At 42.6% G+C, this 15,033-nt stretch overlaps 1 protein-coding gene across 6 annotated transcripts in view; it reads left to right on the top strand.

Annotated features, from left to right (window-relative positions):
* Positions 1–15,033, top strand: part of Tlk (Tousled-like kinase) — a 51,842-nt gene that overhangs the window by 25,776 nt on the left and 11,033 nt on the right. Inside the window, exon 1 of one of the 6 annotated variants that reach the window (XM_072891460.1) lies at positions 9,236–9,789. The exons of 4 other annotated variants lie outside the window; for them this stretch is intronic. In XM_072891460.1, coding sequence (XP_072747561.1) covers positions 9,769–9,789 — 21 coding nt within the window. In that variant the 5' untranslated portion in view covers positions 9,236–9,768. Of the gene's footprint in view, positions 1–9,235; positions 9,790–13,614; positions 14,118–15,033 lie in introns of those variants that run through there. One more of the 6 variants, XM_072891462.1, reaches the window with a different exon arrangement.

The raw sequence follows: 15,033 nt of genomic DNA, 5'->3' as shown, positions 1-15,033 counted from the left end.
CGCCTCGTGCATCCCAACCCCTTCTCTCTACCCTCCACCCCTCGCTTGCAAACGGCTCGGTCGGCTTGTACTCGGTAGCGAACTCGTGCGAATTCGGCCTAATCGGGCCGTCTCGTCTGTCGGGCGAGAACGCACGAACGCCACGCGCGATGCCGCAAGCTTCTTCTTAGCCGTGGGCGTGATTGGCCGACTGAACAATGAAGCGGACGGCGGGGCGACACGGTGATGGGCGATGGGCGATGGGCGAGAGCATCGATAGGAGAAAGAGAGCAAGGGGAGTCGAAATCCTCGCGGGCGAAGGCCAGCGAAATTCATTGCGGATAATATACGCGCCGTTACCGCGCGTATTAATCTGTTTATCCGGCAGGGAGTTTTAGCACGGGGTGTAGAGTGGATTTCGACCCGGGGAATATCCGAGAAGACTCGGTAAATACGCTAGAGAAACTTGTGCGACCATTACGCTTCGATGCGTTTGATTTTTTTTTTTTTCTTTTTTTTCTTTTTTTTATTTTATTATTGGAACATTATGCCATATTTTCTAAGAATAACATTAGATGTAATAAGTATATACTTATACTATGACTCATATCTCTCGACTAATTCCTCTTAAATCTCGACAAAGAGTTTTATCTGTAAAAAGATAAATCAACAAATCAATTTTTCAACTGTAAAAAGGTCCGCGCTATTTGCACTCTTAACGCTCGTGATTTCGTACGCCATGATGTAATTGTAATGTAAATACCATATATAGCTGTAACTGTATGGTTGGCAACGCTGGTGCGAATGAATTTGCGGATCGTTCCTCGCGAACCTCGTCCTTCTGCTCTCTCTCTCTCTCTCTCTCTCGCCGTGTTGTAGTCCTGCGAGAACACACGAGTGCTGCCGAGTTCCTCCGATTACGAGACGCGGTTGACCGAGGAGGGTGAAGGGCACTGTCCCGATGCTACACCCCTGGTAGGGTGACCTCCGTTTGTTCCCCGTTCCGCGCTTCGAAGAAACTCGATAGCTGAGCGACTCGGCTGAGCTCTCGCTTTTTGAGATCGCCAAGACGCGAAACCCAAGAGACGACTGTACGTGAATATCAACGTTCGTGTCGACTTTTATTAGTTTTTTTTTCTTTTTTTTTGTAATCATGCTACATCACGCGAGGATTATGATTTCGAATTTTTCATAAACATTCCGTCAGTAGTCAATTTTGTAGTTTGAATCAAAATGAGATCGTTCCTTCAAGAGCGATATGATATTTCCGTTTAAAAGGCATGCGGTGTTTTATATCATTATTAATCATTTAGTTTGTTTAATAATCGCTGATGATAAACTATATGTCGATGATGAATGTATTGACGTCGACATGCAATCGATATATTTCAAATGAGTAGTATTTCCATCCCGGGAAAGATTCTCGCTTCCTTCGAAATGTATATCTCTCTCCCACGAAGGCGCTTCGTGACCTACAGTCTCGCAAGCGAGAGATTCATAAACGCAAGCAGGTAGGCAGACAGGCAAGCAAGCAAGCAAGCAAGCAAGCAAGCAAGCAAGCAAGCACAAGTCGGTGCATGTCCCCCGTATTGATCCTTTCGATAGTAAGTGGGCACTACGCGCATTGTATGGAAGGTTTCTACATACCTACCTACCAACCTTGGGAACGCCGAATACATACAGGCACCGTATAGGCGACGAGCGAACTCTCCCGGTGCTTTCCTGAGAGAAATATATATATATATATATATATATATATATATATATATATATATATATATATATACACACACACACACACACACACGCGCGCGCGCGCACACACACCTTCTCCCTTCTTCGTGCATGTATGTGAGCGCGGTTAGTGTTTTTCCAGTCTTCCCCATGATCGTTACGGCGGACCATCGGTTCTCGGAACTTCGAAACTGGTATCGTTGCTTCTCTCAGACTTTTTACGAATCGCCGCGCATCCTTCCGCGCAACGCCTTCTAACGTGTCTACCGAGTGTCTCGATAGAAATTTCAGGCCAGACGAAATTACATCGATATTCTGATGAGAAATCTCCCTTGTCCAAGTCGAGTATTATCACTCGAATATTGCGAATAAAATTGGGAAAACAACAAATTATTTTATCATCCTCGCTGTGACACCTGATGATTTGAATTCTTTCTAGTCGTCACATTTGAAAGAATGATGTTTAATAAAGAATAAAAAAGACCATTAATATTAACATTCATTTCGAACGTGAGTTTTGTAAGGAATGAAGTTTCCGTCGAGTTGAAGTTTCGGGAAGATATTTGAGAATAAGAGGCACGTGTTTAAATTATATAATGACCATAGATATAGTTCACCAGATCAACGGTATCTGATGAATCGTGTCTCAGGTACCCGCATGTTAAGATGCCGGGCTTTCAAGAGCAGTCGGAAAGCTACCTAATCGGTCCGAGGCATCCTCGGACGAGCGTAAGCGGCGGCCAAGAGAACGGCCGACGAACGGGGGCGAAAGGACGACAGACCACTTTGAGAGATGTGCATCGTGCGATGCAACACGGTAACGGGAGACGCCCAGAGCCCGCAATCTGCATTACCGTCCGCTTTTACCGCCACATTGAACTTCTTTCGCCGACTGCTGATATATCGACGCCTGAGTAGAGCAAAGTAGACAGGGAAAATACTTGTCGCGGCTTTCCTCCCCCTCTCCCTCACCCCCACCCCCACCCCTTCCGTCCCGTCCCGTCCCGTCCCGTCCCGTCCCGTCCCGTTTCGTTCACGTTCGCGTGCCATCTCGCTCCGTTCCGTCCGCGCGCCGTTAGCGGAATGGCAGATAGGAATGCTTATCGAAGTATCGATATTGACTTCTTGATATTAGATATCTCATATAAAACAAATTCAGAACAATACATTGTCGATTCAAGGAGCGATACTATGAATTTCAAGCGCTTACACCGATAATACCCGTATACGATTGTATAATTGATCGCCGATATGTATAATTGATCAGAGATGGCTCATAATTTTCTACTCTATAATAAAACTTGTCGTTATTATTGATAATATTATAATGTTTCGCTTAGATACGAGATAACAACATATTTATTAAAGGATCTTGAGTAGAAGAGTTTATCGAATCAAAAAGAATTCGAAATGTGTTGACCGAGAAAAAATTGATTATGTTCGCTAGAAAATCGAAAGAAAGTATCAAATTAAGAGAGACGTTTTACATAATAATTATATAACACTAAGAAATTGAAATGAATTATTATATTTATATGAAATTAAATTAATTACATAACAATTATATAATAATTAACAATATGAATAATGATTCCATATTGCGTATTTAAGACACATTATCTTACAAAGTAAGATCATCAATTTGTACCGTATCATGGGACAGAGAAAGGACAGGTTTTTACGCGCATGGAATTTAGAGCCTGCAGAGACGACATACGTGGCCAAGGATTCGTGACAGAAAGAGAACAGAAATTTACCGCACGAAACCAATGTCCTTTTACCGACCGACCGTCAATTTGACACGGATATAACCCAGGTTGAAAGTTTAAGTCGTCATTGTATCTCGATAGTTTTTGCTCGAATGGAGCATCGAATTTGCGCGTTCCGAAAGCACATGGTCGCGAAATTATGCTATTATTTCTTGTGAGAAAAAGCAAATCCTCATCAATAGCCGTCGTTCATCGTCACGTTTGGTTTTCCGATCTGGCAAATACCATAAAGTGCAATGATGTGTGAAAAAAAAAAAAGAGTCAAACTGAAAACAAGTGACAAGGTAAACCAAAATTTTTCAGGTTTGCGATTAATAATCCGCGATACTGTAAAGCTTAGCATCATCCATCAGGTATGTTGAGTGAAAAGTTTTTTGAAAGCAAAGATTATATAAAAATCTCGATGACCTTTTCCAATAAATCGACCCGCTCTTAACTATATCTTTCATCGGAAAATTATTAATTATAAAAGTATTAATACATATGGCTGTCAGTATTTTAAGTTGCGCGTTTAACGTACGTTTTGGATGAGAAAGATGTGTCATCAAATATTTTAAGACTTACGTGGCATTCAGTGAATAGTTAAAAGTCGAGATGTGATGGAAACGCTATTACCTAGTCACCAATCATGATAATAATATGACTTAAACATTACATTATCATTAATCTACAAATATAAGATAAACTCGATAGTATTAGTCATATACGAATAAAAATGGAGGATTATTTTCGTAAGTCTCTTTATTGAAAGAGCTTAGGCTTATTCAGGGTCTGTAAGACTAAACCGGCTTGTCAGAACCGGCCGTTGATCGCGCTGATCGTGCTAGATTTCTATGTCCATTCATTATTTTCTCGTTTATCTTATTCGCTTGAAAAGGAGGCGAACAAACGAACGACGACCATCGCTAGATTCTTTCGCCGATATCTTTCTATTTCGGTCACTATGTATATAAATATATATCGTAGAAATAATTAATTCGTATATGCGGAAAAAAAACTATCGTTGATATTTTACCGAAACTTGAGAGAAGACAAGAAAAAGCGTAATCGTTTAGATTCTTCGCTTCTGTCATTTCACAAGCAACAAACGAGAAATGATAAGATATCTCAGCTATTACGGGCTACTTGTGTGTAAATTTATCAATTTCAGCGCATTATTAATTTCTCATAAACACGCTGTATTTAGATAAAGAAAAATTGCAGTAGAGAGCTAGTGTTAAAAGTGTTAAAAAAACAATTTCCAACATTATTATGAAACTATTTTATTATGCATGCAAGCCAATATGATTTCTGTCGCTTTATTTGTGCATATTAATCGACTCTTACGAACCTTATACAATTACAAACGCAGAATCTTGAGCTTCTCCGCGGATAAAGTCGGACGCACACAGCATCCGCGCGTATCCGCTTTTTTTCTGTCCGCCTGTGCGGGGAGCTCCCGGCGACCACCTAGTGCCACGTGCAGGAACTAGAGCCGGCTTTCGATCGTTACTGATCTACCTACGTTAAGTGTTTGCCCGATGTCCGTGTGACCGCCGAGCCCCACCCTGATTGTTATATTGCCCGCCGCCGGCAGCCGGCAGCCGGCAGACGCGCGCGAATCTTATGGTGAATTTGCGGCAATTTATTTTTCAACGCTCGCGAGTCCGACGTTACGCGACGTCCGCGTAAACGATGTTCGGTGAGATTTGTCATCTTGTATTTCGCCGGAACAAGCGGCAAAAGCACACAGCCCTATCCTGGTAAACGATAATGAAAGCTGAAAATAAACGCGGAAGTTCTCGAAAACATTCTCGATTTATTATGAAGGCAAGAATGGAAAGAAGTCGAGAGTCGCTGTTCTCGACTCGGACTGGGATGCATATTTCGGGGACGCATTGTATATCGAATCTGAGATGGCATCTTTTTTCATTCCTTCCTGCCTTTCTTCGCGGTACGCCCCTCGCCTCTTGCAAAAGGAACACATACTTGTGTCGACAGATCGCGCACAGTACGTGTTGCTTGTCATAGCGCGCGGTCGAGTAACAACACGCGCTCGACAATGTTGCATCGCTGCGATGATAAGCCTTATCTCTCGGTCAGCAGTTGTTCCAGGCAAATACGCGACGATAAAAGTCGGTCTTGAAATAGTTGTCCGCGTCTTGCAAGTTTCGCTTATTTACGAAAGCGACTACTTTATGTAAGATTCGTTCCGATGTATACTCGAGAATCTATACACACGTATAGCTATGGTAAGAGAATATTTTTTTTCCTTTTCTTTTCTTTACTTTATTTTTTTTTTTTAATCTGATTGAATTTTTAACGCTTAATCTTCCGATTATAAATGTTGTAATAATTTCGATGAACAAATAGCTGAAAAAAATTGAATTCTCTGGCGTAATAGTATGCAGACACTTTAATGTCTCTGGGTACAAAGTATTAACAGGCACCTAAGAGATCGTGTTGTGCCGACGAACATTCGCTATGTCACGCGACGCTATTGCGTAACGCTAAAGAGAGTTATGAAAATGTTGAACGGAGGCGACGGCTTCGCCGCCGCTGGATATTTCATTTTATACCCGCGTCTTATACGGGGCTTTAAACTTAAACACGGTCGTACAAAAGAGCGATGTGATACGCTATAGAGACTAACTGTGGTGGCGCCGCCGCCGCCACCGTCGCCGCCGTATGCTCCGATTTCTAGGAGGTGAAGATGTATCGCATATTTTACACGGCCTTCATCCGTATTATTTATTTACCGTCGCGTCACTCTACGAATTTTAGACAGATTGCAGTTTAAATCGCGCAAGACTTTGGCAAACAGAATATTGGAAAAAATTCATAAACAAACACGATCATTTATCGATTTGACAAAATTGAATTCTCATTTGCATCCAACATTTTATTTACGAAGTTATTTACATTTATCTCTTGTCTGTAAATCGTGCGTGGCGTAAATTGGCCTTAACTGTGGAGCAGAAATCTGCGTTACGTCTCGCTTAATGCGCACCGTCAGCGATAGAGACGTGTGCGCACGGGCGCGAGAAAGAGAGAGAGAGAGAGAAAGAGAGAGAGGGGAGAAAGAGAGAGAGAGAGAGAGAGAGAGAGAAGGAGAGATCGTATCGCGCGTACGTTGTTGACCTGCGGGAGTAGTCCGCGCGGTTATGTCGTAACTTTCACAATGAGCGTGCTCGTCATCGCGCACCCGCTTAGTGCCAACCATCTTCGGTGGTGATCGGGGAGACTCGGGCGCACGCGATCGGCAATCTTCGTACTTTTGGCGTACAACAATCGGCCACTCTCGACTCTCGGTTCTCGGTGCTGTAGAACTGCCGCTCGTCACGTCGTCGCCTCGCCGCCTCGCAAAGTAAGGAATGCTCACGATACGCGCTGATGGTATCGGAGCGTCGATATTTTCTTCCTCTCGACTCTCGCGCGCTCCTTTTCAGCACGAAAGCGAACGACGGGGCTCGAGGATGCTCTCTCACACGGCCTTGTTCCCGCCATTAAATCATCAGTAAAGCGGTTGCTATTGTTCTTAGAATAGACATCGTCCCCGCGACCAAACTATTTATTACTCGAATGCTTGCTTTGCCGAATAAAAGCTACGTACACCGCGTAAGAGTTTTGCATTTATTTTAAATGTATATATGTATAAGACAAAATTTACAAAATTGGGAGTTGACGGTTTATATAATCTAAGATCTTGTGTTTCGTTATTTTTATGTAAATTTTTATTTGTAGAAATCATGTTTGACGTCAGTAACGTTTAAATTGAGAAAAGAAAGTCGCATTCTCCTTTTTTTTTTTCACTATAAACATGTTAACGCAATTCCAGAATACAAAAAAATTATCACGTTGTTGTGAATTAAACGTCCAATATTACATTCTATGAGAAAGAAAGACGAAGAAATAAAAGAGAAAGAGAATGTAATATTGTATGAGATCGATCGATAAATCGGCGTTCAAGGTTAATGGAATTTTATCCCGACAATCATTTTTTAAATCTCATCGATCATATTTTTGCACGTGAACATTTCCTTTCCTAGTAGAAGCCGTGCCGTGTCGTGCCGTTGACCTGCCAACTAGTCCGCGCGGTTATGTCGTAACTTTCACAATAAGCATTTTTATCGCACTCGCTCTCCAGCCGTTCGCTAGGCTAGCACCATCAACTAGCAACGGTGTAATGAACTCTATGATGAGACACTGTAGCTTTTCTCTATGTTCTTACGCTTGGAAAATTTGTCGTGAGAATGACACTAATGCTATCTAACTTTAAATTAATAAAACGAATTCGTAAATATATAAAGCACCGCGAGATAAAACAATGTTATTTTCGTCTCGTCGCAATTCAGCGTTGCGAGACGGCGCCTGACAATTAAGTCGTGTGAATGTGGCTTAATCCGGCCGCGAACGCGTCCTTGCACCGTGTCGGCCGCCGCGCCGTTTACATGGGGCGCCGGGTTGCACCTAACCTAACCTAACCTAACCTTTCGTGAGTGTAACGTGCGCGGGCGCTCGCACGCGCACCTCCTCACCGCGTCAGCCGGCTCTCGCTGAAGCGACGTACACAGAAAACCGCGTGGCTGGCGCGCACGGCGCAAGCCAAGACAACGAGGCAACGCCGCGTGGCCGACCAGCTGATCGCTCGGCAACGTGCGGACCGCGGGTAGGAGCGGGGAGGGGGAAGTCGCGCGCGACTGGGCTAATGAGTGTGCGACCTATTGGGGGCTCTTTGGTGGGGGAGGAAGCGGGGGACGTAGAGCACAGGGAGGGGAGAATCGCGCGAGAGATCCCGCCGCAGAGTAGGGAAGGAGGGGTGGGGAGGGGAGAGAAGGGGCGCTGTGTTGCCGTCACGTCAGACAGTCGTGCCTCTTGTCGCCGCTACACCGACGGTGTTTTCTACGATCGAGTGGCGGTGGCGGTGGCGGTGGCGGTGGCGGCGGCATTGCAAGGTCTAGGAGGCCGCGCACTCGAGACGCCGCGGCCGTTTCTTGTTGCAATGCGAACGGAGCATCGGCTCTGCGAAACGTGTCCCCTCTATGCGTCGGATTTTTATTCTATCAGATTTCTTCATTTATTCTAAAATTCTGTAAAATGTAAAGATTGTTAAAATATCTTATTTTGAATGAGAGTATGTGAGCTGGCGATGTACGCAGCGAATGAAGGACGAATTTTAATCGATTGACGATGCGTCACGCCGAATAATTATTATGTGCCGGCTCGACTACCATAAACATTATTTATTTTTTTGAAATGACTTCATTCCAATTCATTTTACGAATGTTGAGATTCACATTGTTGTGCAATTCATTTAGTATTGTTCGTGAACTTGTTTATTCATTGTATAATTTCATTTAAATTATTATTTTATTCACAAATTAATCGGTAAAGATTTAATATACGTTGGTCACGTATTTCTAATGAATAAATTAAATTAAATCGTTTATCGCCTAATACCGCGACGATGTATATAATCTTTATAATCGCAAATTGACTTTCTGGATATTTTTAACTGCGATTCTCACAGCAATCATTCGAAGAAGATTGTGATTGATTTGCCAAGTCACCTTAGTCGTTAAGCATTGCCGTTAGGTAAGAGATTACGTTAATGACTTATGCTATCAAATATAATTTCAAATGTCAAATATACAGACACACACTTTCTTATTTTATCACATAATTGTAATTCCTTATTGCTATTTAAAATAAGAAAAACATTGACGCAGATAATGAAATATTTTTATCTTTAGCATTTAGTTTCTCGGACGTAGTAAAATCATCTCTATCTAATCATATATATGTGAACAATTTCTAAGTCTATATGAGCAACATTGATTTTTATGTATGTCGATTCTATATACCGAATATGCCACGGTGGCATAAAACTCACGAAATCACACCCGACATTTGTCTTCGACACACCGACGTGAACGCCATCATACGGAAACGATCGTGCTCATTTTCCATGGAACTTGCCTGAGGGGAAGGGGGGTAGGAAGGGAGAGAGGAAAGGGCTTCTCCTCCCGGCTCCAGAGGCGCGAGAGCAAGCAGACTTCCGAAAAGGAAGAGAGGAATTCAACAGAGCGACGTTGTCGTTTGCTGCTTCCGAAACGTCGCGCGAGGTTGCCTTCGTCGACTCGTATCGATAACCGTGTAAAAACAGTGTAAAAGAAGGGGAAGGGAGGGTAGGAAAAAGAAATTTCTGTGCCACACTCTGTCCTCTATCGCTCTTCGCAATTGTGTCGTTGTTGAAAACCTACCTACCGGCCGGTGCAATGGCGACCCGTTCTTCGCCACAAATTTCATGCCGACAATCGCTCGCGCGGTCAGTATCATGTTGGTATCAAATCGCACATATCTCGTCCTCTTGAACTGTTAAATTTATTATTCGCGGATTTGGATTGATATCACATAATGGCACTTGATTGGTCATGAAACTCTGCCTGTCAATCCTTGTCAGTCTAATATAAAGTACCAGTAGTTGTGTGTGTGGTTGTGGACAAACGATATATCACGTTGTTGACGAGACAGGTGAAATAAAAAGATGATAAGTTGAATACATATTTTACATATGTATATTTAATTTAACTAATTTCTCGCGCGAATTAAATTATAATTTATCGTGTAAAAGTTATTATCATCTGGAATATAATGATATAGATTTCAATCATAAATACTTTCAGTTTCTTAAGACTCGTTTTCAAGTGATGTTGACTGTGTTATTTATATCTCTACGTAATGTCGAATGTCACGGCGCAAATTAATGCGAAAATTGAATGTCATTGTCGTAACGTTGTAAATGATCATAATGTTTGAGAAAATAGTCAATTCGCGCTGACTTTAAGTTCTCACACATTGCACGATATTAAAATAGCGTTATCATTGCTTTTTGTGTGAACAATGTCGTTACTTTTTCTCGAGTGTCGTAAATATAGCACGTCACTAATCAGAGACTCACGTTACAAATAATATAGGAGCATTATTTAGAAATTAATGCTGTTATATTGTCACGCGCATTATCAAAAAGATTATCCAGTTTATCCAACACTTGTCGCGAGAATATGAAAGTTATCAGATGTAAGTAACTGATTCAATCCTTATTCAGAACTTCTTTAATTATATTTAGAAATTACATTCAGAAATCGCTCCTCATTAAGAGCTCCCTTTAACCCAACATTCACCCGCGAAACGTATTCTTCGATCATTCACTATTCCGTGAGATTATTTTCATTTGACAATTTCGTTACACAACTTGGACTGTACACTACGTCACATATTTCACTCGTTTTCAAATATTTACTCGAGACATGATAATCCTCTTCGTGTAAATTCGTTAGAATCGTTAATTTCGTTGATACCACTGTACATCCCAGCTCAGACTCGCTCGGTCGCTCGACCTGTTATGTTCGTCCGTCCTGCTGTGTTCCGTCCTCTTGTACGCTCCCCTCCTTTTCCCTCCATCTCCCTCTGTTTGCTTCCCCTCCACCTTTCGGCCTTTGCGTCTCTCTTGCTATAATACGCCCTCGCACAGGCCGAAGCACGCGTCGGCACGACATATCTCACAGGAACGTAACGAGCCGAATCATGACAAGGGCGCACTTTCGAGATGTGAATGTTATAATTTTGAAATTTTACTTTTTTTAACACGTAAATTTGTTAAATTGTTAGAGCCTTACTATATGTAGACGAGCAGATATTTATTAAAAGAATAGAATTTGGATCGTTCAATGAGTACGTAGCTTCTTTTTATGGCACGTATCTCTATTTAACATGACGTTTACGAATACATAGCTTTCTAGAACTTTATATAACACTATAAGGCAAAATATACATATAAGCAACTGTATACATTTGATTAAATATCAAATATGCAAATTAATATAGTATTATCAGCAAATAGAATAGAATATAATTATATACATAGGCATGTGCTTTTTTTAAGTTCCTCTCGCTGTAGTTACATTAAATTATGTCGTCGGAAGAATTCTTTTCCTGACATTATATATCTAAATATTTTTTTTTTTTTTTTTTTTTTTTTTTTTTTTTTTTATACGTATGTCGAAAACAAATAACATTCGATTGCCAGTGTTCCCAATTGCTCAATCTAGTAAAAAATTTTAACAAGTACATCCTAGTCGTTATGAGGGATGATAAGCAAATGGGACACTCGAAATCTTTTTTTTTTTAATTGCTCTCTGTATTATTAAATGATTGTACAATTCAATCGATCTATAGTTTGCATTTTCCTTAAATTTCTAGCGAAAATATTTCTTATGACAAGTGAAAGTTTTCGACTATTATTTATTATTATTGAATATTGATATTTATGAAAAACTTTTCGACGTATTTTATCGATCTAATGTTATTGAAAATGAGATATGAATACAAAGCTAATTTATTGGAAATGTAGTACAACCAAAAATCCGATCATAATAGCTAATAATGCAGTATACATATACAGTGAGCAATTGAAAATTCTATCAATCAATTAAAAAGAGCCAGAACTTTTTTTATTGTTTTTCTAATGTTTTGTAGATTATGTAGATAAATAGAAAATACATCTTTACGTTTTATTTTTATTTTATTTTATTTTCTTTTTTTTTTTTTTTTTGGAGGAAAAAGATTTGATACTCAAAAAGACTCTAACTTTCTCTTTGTTAGTAACTATTTTCTTTGTCAGATTTAGAACCGTTATCTTTCGGTGAATACCTGTTATATATAGTTTACCTCGCTATTTGCTTTCACATTGATCCGCAAACCGAAGCTCATTCAATCTGCTAGGTTTCCAAGAGAAGCACAGAAGATTTATATGGTTTAGGAATCTGTTGAAAAGTTACTTCTTCGCTTTATTATTATTAGTAATACACACCCTAAACTTTGTCAAAGCTATCCAAATAATGACCGCAGCTTCGAGTATTGTAATTATCCTTTTTGACTAATTTGTAAAATACTGCATTTAAAACTCTATTTGTATGCAAAGAGAGAGAGAGAGAGAGAGAGAGAGAGAGAGAGAGAGAGAGAGAGAGAGAGAGAGAGAGAGAGAGAGAGAGAGAGAGAGAGAGAGAGATTCTTTTCTCGCGGGATAAATTAACATAACGGCAAAGAAAGGGCAGGCAGTCGTTCGCCAACCCAAACTGCCTGCTTCTCTCCGAGATACAACACCGGGGCGCAAAGTAACGCCGCAAGGCGGAACCGCGGATCACACACGGGAAACGTATCTCGGTGGAGACGAAAGGGAGGGGGGGGGGGGTAGTGGCGGCGGCGGCAACGGTGGTGAAGAAGCGGGGAAAAGCGGGATGGCAGGGGAGAGAAGTACAACAGAGCAGAGCACCCTTCGCACGCTGTAGCGGCACAACCACACTTCGCCACATCGATTTTACCGGCTCGCTTGCACTCACACTCGGTCGACCCGTTCACTGAAGGAATGTCTCATATGCCTCCCTCTTTCTCCCCCCTTTTTCCCCCCCGTCGTATTCCCTCCTCTCCTTCAAACCCCCGCAGCCCCCTGTTCTCTGCTGCTCTGCGCCACCCCCCGCGGACCCTGTCTCCGTCAGTTATGCCGGTTCTCTTTCTATCTTATCCCGCCGTCCATCCCTCTCCTCCATCCAAGCTCGCCAACGTCTGCCCCTCCTTTCTCTCATCGGTGTCTCTCTCTCTCTTTCTCTTCCTTTCTCGTTCGCTTGTGCATTCTACCAAAGTGTCTCTCTTTCTCTCTGCCTCTGTTGTGTGATGCGAGGCGGTAGCGGCCTCGCGGGGAAGTGGAAGAGGAGATTGCACCTTTTGCCGCATCTCGGAATCTCGCGCGTTGCTCATTTGCCGTGCATAGAGAGGAGCGAGAGAGACGACGAGGAGCAGTAAGAGGAACGGGGGGACGAGGAAACGGAGAAAGAGAGAGATAGATCGGGGGCTAGGTGGTAGTAGTAGTAGTAGTAGTAGTAGTAGTAGTAGTAGTAGTAGTAGTAGTAGTAGTAGTAGTAGTAGTAGTAGTAGTAGTGTAGTAGTAGTAGTGTAGTAGTAGTATGCGAGAGCAGCGGCGGCGGCGGCGGCGGCGGTGGCGGCGACGGCGGCGGCGGCGGCGGCGGCGGCGGTGGTGGCGGCGGTGGTGGCGGCGGCGGCGGCGGCGGCGGCGGCGGCGGCACACAGTGGTCGGACAGTTCCAGTTCCGTTTCGATTAGGCGAGTCCACGCGCCGGGTTTTTGGCTCGCGGCTCGCGGCTCTCGTAACTCCACCGAGCGAGATGAGAGACGTACGCGCGATGCCGTTTAACGACGTGTCCATTGACGCCGCTCGGTGCTGTCGTTGCCGCTGATGCTACCGTCTCTGCTGTTTACCCGGCGCGCCAGCCGCACGTTAACATTCACGAGCGCATTCAGGAGGAAACGAAGTGAACGGACTTCGTGCGACGAGGCGCGCGCGCGCGAGAGAGAGAAAGATAGAGAAAAAGAAAGAAAGAGAGAGGAAAAGAGCCACTCTCGTAGTAGATGTGCATACAACGTGCCGCTACGACGCGACTCGGTCTACGTTTCTCGATTACGGTTCGTTCGTGAACGGACCGATCTTGAGTTGGTATGATCATATCAGGGGCAAGTCGCCAGAGTTACAGAAGTGCATAGTAAAGTCTGCTTGTGCCGATTTACCGGGTTTGTATAATACGTACGTATTTACATCGACGTATATTTTTCCGAGTCGCGAATCGCTCCATATACGTTTACACGGGCACGCATCATCACATACACACATACATATACGCGCGCGCGCACACACATCTGCTCGCGCGTATTCACACGCAACGCGATGTCATCCGTCTCGACGGCGAATCGCACCGACCAGAGCGAGAGAGAGAGAGAGAGAGAGAGAAAGAGAGATTCGCGTCCCTCTCTCTCTCTTTTCTGCCGGTCCTCTAGCCCAGTTCCGGGCACGGCCACTGATCCATCGATAAGGAAGTTTACTGTCCTCTCCCGCGGTTGGATTTGTTCGTGCGCGATGCGCGAGGAATCCGCGGGATCGAGCATCTCGTTGTCGCATAGTCGAGGTCGAGGCGCGATATACTACCGTGTCACGTGACTGGAGGAGATTACCTGCGAAACGGCGCGAATTATATGCGCTTGAGACGCGATGAAATGTAAGATTAGATAGGCGGATATACAATGTATTTACTGTATACAGATTTGATTTCTCGCAAATTATTTTAATCTTACATTTTTTTCTTCGTATATCAGCTCGTAACTTTGCAAGGCATATACATATATATCGCACCTTTCTTTTTATTTTCGCGACAAACGTCAAGCGCATCGATTGTCATGGCGATCGACGTGTTCTTGATGAAAAAGCGATTATATTTAATAATTTATAATTAATAATCTAATCGAGTTTCTAAAGACACATTACATATTGAGTTCTTTAAATCAATCTCAAGGATTATGCCAACCTAGAATTTACAACTTTCTCACCTGTCGTAAAATTATAAAAGTATGAAAAATAAGATAAGTATTAGTTATTAACCCTCTAGTTTTTATCAAATAGTATCTGATCATTGTAAGAAAATTTATTTTCATCATGTTTGTTAAAT

The sequence above is a fragment of the Anoplolepis gracilipes genome, chromosome 4 (assembly GCF_047496725.1).
Source record: "Anoplolepis gracilipes chromosome 4, ASM4749672v1, whole genome shotgun sequence".
Classification (NCBI taxonomy): Eukaryota; Metazoa; Arthropoda; class Insecta; order Hymenoptera; family Formicidae; genus Anoplolepis; species Anoplolepis gracilipes.
Note: the sequence above shows the minus strand (reverse complement) of the source record. Positions and strands in the feature narration are given on the sequence as shown.